Source organism: Apaloderma vittatum, unplaced genomic scaffold, assembly GCF_000703405.1.
Source record: "Apaloderma vittatum isolate BGI_N311 unplaced genomic scaffold, ASM70340v1 scaffold17718, whole genome shotgun sequence".
Classification (NCBI taxonomy): Eukaryota; Metazoa; Chordata; class Aves; order Trogoniformes; family Trogonidae; genus Apaloderma; species Apaloderma vittatum.
Genome location: NW_009730393.1, coordinates 8,797 through 13,312, shown reverse-complemented (window position 1 = coordinate 13,312; position 4,516 = coordinate 8,797). Strand labels below are relative to the sequence as shown.

General features: G+C 56.1%; 1 protein-coding gene and 1 pseudogene across 1 annotated transcript in view; one reads left to right on the top strand and one right to left on the bottom strand.

The window, feature by feature from the left end:
- LOC104277973 overlaps positions 1-994 on the top strand; it is a 1,869-nt pseudogene extending 875 nt beyond the window's left edge.
- A 1,181-nt stretch (positions 995-2,175) lies between these two features.
- Positions 2,176-4,516, bottom strand: part of LOC104277972 (techylectin-5A-like) — a 4,002-nt gene continuing 1,661 nt past the window's right edge. The window contains 4 exon segments of the mRNA XM_009874798.1: positions 2,176-2,224; positions 2,524-2,741; positions 2,743-3,352; positions 4,376-4,457. Of these exon segments, the coding sequence (XP_009873100.1) occupies positions 2,176-2,224; positions 2,524-2,741; positions 2,743-3,352; positions 4,376-4,457 (959 nt within the window).

Sequence of the window (4,516 nt, the reverse complement as noted above, 5' to 3'; positions counted from 1 at the left end):
AGGCTTTGCTCACTGGGGAGAGGAGATCTGCCCATGACATTAACTGCAGCGGGAGGTCCTGCACCAAGCAGGTGGTGGGTATGAGGAGGTGTGCCCAGAGCAGGCTGCAGTGCTCTGTGTGTGTGTGTGCGCACACTGTGCAGACTGCGAAGGGTGTCTCTGTGCTTGAAGGGGTCATTTTTCTCCTGTTCCCTCAGTCGCAGGCAGGGGCAAGATCCTCTTCACCTTCCTTCCCAGTGTGACAGCTGATTATTCCCCAGGTTCTCTGGCCAGGTGTCCCTCTAGCCTGCCCTATTTTATAGGGTGAAACATTGTCTTGTCCTATTGCACAGGCTTTTGTTAAATTACCCTTTCTCCTGCCCCAGGTTGGCCCAAGGACTGCAGTGAGGTCCCTGCCGGCAGCCACAGCGGCGTCTACGTCATCCAGCCCACAGAGATGCACCCCATCGTGGTCTACTGCGAAATGGATCTGATGGGCGGGGGCTGGACGGTGATCCAGAGGAACCGGGAGGACACGGAGATCAGCTGGGCCGAGTCCTGGAACACCTACAAGTACGGCTTTGGGAACATGCACACCGAGTACTGGCTGGGCACCGAGTACATCCATCAGATCACCAAGCAGAAGATCTACCAGGTGAGATTTGTCATCTGGGATGCCTCAAACAACATCCACTTTGCAGACTACAACCTCTTCAGCCTGGACGATGAGTCCCAGGGCTACCGGCTGAGGCTGGGCTCCTACTCGGGGACGGCAGGGGATGCCATGGACTCGGACAGTCCCAGGAAGGTGCACAACAACATGAAGTTCTCCACAAAGGATCGGGATCAGGACACTTACAGAGGGAACTGCGCCTCCCGCTACGGGGGTGGGTGGTGGTACTCGGCGTGTTATTCTGTCCGGCTGAACGTCAAGGGGGGCATAACGTGGGGCAGCCTCTGCAAGGGGAACTGCAAAGCTTCAGCCATCCTCATCAAACCAGCTCCCTACCATTAGTGCTCCTTCCTCCTCCTGGCTGCACTGGGCATGTGGCCAGACCAGGGCTCCGTTTGCTGGCTGCAGGGATGAATAGGGCTGTTCCTGTATATCCAGAGATGTTTTCTTTTCCTCTTCTCTTGAAAAGCAACAAAGCTCCCTGCTTTGTCTCTGGCCTTTTGCCTGTGGTGGGTCTTTAGAAAAAGTTATAAATGCTGCAGTTTCCTTCTGGGGAGAAAACTGCTCAGAAACCTAAAACCTCCTGATCCAGCAAGGTCTTATTCTCTTTTTGCTTTGCGTGTATAGATGATATCAGTCATCACTAGCTAACCTGACCCAACCTGCTCTGAGTCCCAGCAGTCCACATACACACCTAACCCCTTCTGTAGCCTGCGTTTGCCCTGCGGAATAAAATTGCTTTCAGAACCTGCACAAACCCATGCGAATGCCCTTCCTTTTGTTTGGGAACTTCTCGCAGCTGCTGCCCAGACTCCATTCGTGCTTGAGATTGCCCCAGTCCAGGTGCAGGACCTTGCACTTGGCCTTATTGAACCTCATGAGGTTGGCAGGGCCCACCTCTCCAGCCTGTCCAGGTCCCCCTGGATGACATCCCTTCCCTCCAGCGTGTCGACCACACGGTGCAGTTTGGTTTCAGCGACAAACTTGCTAAGGGTGCACTCGATCCCATGGTCCATGTTGTTGACAAAGATGTTTAACAGCACTGGACTGGATACCAACCCCTGAGGGATGTCACACACCACTGGTCTCCACTCGATATCAAGCCATTGATCCCTCTCTGAATGCAACCATCCAGCCAAAAGTTCAAACTTCCCTCCATCACAAAGCAGAGCTGTAGCCGCACTCCCCCGCTGCAGCTGAGTACGATGCGACTGACTTACCCACATCTCTTACACCCCCAGGGAGCCCACCGCCCTCTCCGCACTCCAGCCCATGATGGTTCCTTCCCTTGCCCGGCACAGAGCAACCACCCACCCATGGACAGGGGCAAATTACGAGCGAGAGTTTTGCAGGATACTGGGCTTTGCTGGCCCTGTTGGCTGATCGTATCCTCACGGCCACAGTTCACAGCATTGCTTGAGCAAATCATCTTGAAACCAGCAGCCGCCAGCCAGCCCTGGGGAAGGTGACTTCTGCCTGTCTCAGGGAGATCTGGCATCCCTTGGGCAGGTGTGTTTCCTTGCTCAGGAGAGGACTTGTATAATATACTTAATTTGCTGCAGGTTCACCACCCTGGAGACCGGACAGAGTGATTCCCCCCCACACTTATATGCAGTGTTGCAGCGGCAGGTAGACACAGGGCAGCAAAGTCTGGCTCCAGGGTTTATTGCAGCTGATTTCTCCCACCATGGGTAGCAGAGCTGTGGGGCATGTGGGGCCTGGGGAGGGAGCAGGGCCTGAGCAAAGCAGGGATACATCGACCACACAGGGAAGGGAATTTGCACCATCTCCCCCTCCCTGGGACAGGAGTGGGTGCACCCACCCCAAATCAGTGCCTGTGTCCCAGTGCCGGCCAGCATCGTGGCACTGACCGAAGCTGCTGGCGTGCCCAGGGCTCTGGGTGATTGCTCCTGAGCCCTAGAGCCGCCGTCTTTTGGCTGGTGACAGTGCAGGAGCTGCAGGCACGGGAACGGGGCACTGGGCTGGGGGCGGTGGCACTCCCACAAACTGGCGGGAGGCTGGGCTCCGTGGCACGGTCAGCACACGTCTGTGGGTTTGACCAGGATGAGGGAGGACGCGCAGTCGCCTTTATCACAGAACCCTGGCCAAAGGATGTTTTTCTGGGTGTTGAGCAGGACGTTGTGGCACCTGTCGTACCACCAGCCCCCGTAGCTGCTGGCGCAGTTTCCGCTGTACTGGTCCTGGTCCTTGTCAGTTGTGCTGAACTTCATGTTGTCGTGTATGCCCCCCTTCTTGGGGTGATAGAGGGTCAGGTAGTCCTCCCCATCACCAGAAAACCGGCCCAGCCTCAACGGGTACCCGCTATCCTCGCTCTCCACCCTGAAGATGTCGTACTCGGCGTAATGGGTGACGTTGGCTTTGTCCCGCACAACAAAGCGGACCTTGTAGGTGCGTTGCTGCGTCAGCAGGTGCAGGTACTCGGTGCCCATCCAGTGATCGCTCTGCACGTTCCCGAAGCCGTACTTGTAGGTGGTCCAGGATTGCTTCCAGTTGATCTCAGTGTTGTGAGAGTTTCTCTGGACGACGGTCCAGCCCTTGCCTTCGGTGTCCATGTCGCACCACACCACCCGCGGCGGGGACGCTGCCGGCTGGATGACGTACACCCCGCTGGGGCTGGTCTTGCGGAGGTGGCTGCAGTCTGCGGGGAATGCTGTGGTGGCGGCGGTGGCCAACACGGGGTGGGGAGGGGGAGAGAGAGGGATCATGTAAGTCTGTCAAGGAGCTCAGGACAAAAGGGCTGGTTTTACCTGGGGTCTGCTCCACAGCGCAGAGCAGCTTCCCTGCTGGCTCAGTGATACCAAAGGTGTCGAAGACAGTGGCCCTGGTAAGAGCCCTAGGATCTATTTCTCACGACTTGCCATCTCATTTTGAGCCTTCTGGCCAAGAAAAGAGGGGAAAAACATCTTCCAGATGCTGATGATGTCCTCCAAGTACACCTGGCCCCCACAAGGGTTTTGTGTATATTGACCTGCAGCTCTTGCAAGGATCAGAAATGGACCAGGATATATAATGAAAATTTATGTTTTCTCTAGGGGTCATGGCACTGCAAAGGAAGGCTAAGTCCTACCTTGATCTCACAGGGGTCTCTGCCCCCAGCTTGTTGCAGCTGATCTGCATTATCTGTCATGACTTACTTGCCAAACTATTTTGCTGTCTGATTTGTTTTTCTTGTTTTGTGCCTGATGAAGGACAGTTTGTTGTGGGTCATTCCAATTCAGCCCACGAAATTCTATTTTTCTTGAGCACACAGGTCTTGCAGTGAGGGTAACTCTCCTTTGCAGGGAGGAAGGGAATACTCCTAACCCAACAAGAGCTTAAAAAACCCCGGTTGCCAGGAGGTTCTCTCCTAGAACTGAAGTCTAAAAAGACACAAGGACCACAGAGCAATCCTGCCAAATTAGGGTGTTTGGGCAGAAACCTCTTGGTTCTCAGCATGGAGCCACCAAGAGGGTGACGCTGGTTTGGAAGGTGTCAGGTTGCTTACCTTACAAACCATGGCCCAGGGGATGGTGTGTGAGGAGCTCTCGTGTTGTGCACCAGCCTGGGAGCACGTTGGCCTCCCCAGTGCTTTGCAGACCCAAGAGTGGGTGCAGAGCGAGGGAGACGCTTCCCTGCTCCGCACCTTCGTGCCCACCCAGCGCCCCCCAACCCGACTCGTACTCACCACTCCGGGGGCTGGCGGTGGGTGCTGCTGGGCCAGCGCTTGCGCCGAGGAGAAGCATCGCCACCACTGTGGGTAGGAGGACAAGGTCCCCACGGAATGAACTTGTCCCAGCCTGGAGCCCTGGAGAGGAAAGTGCCCATCACCGTCAGGATCCCCGGGCAGCCCCCCCGGCCCCAGGA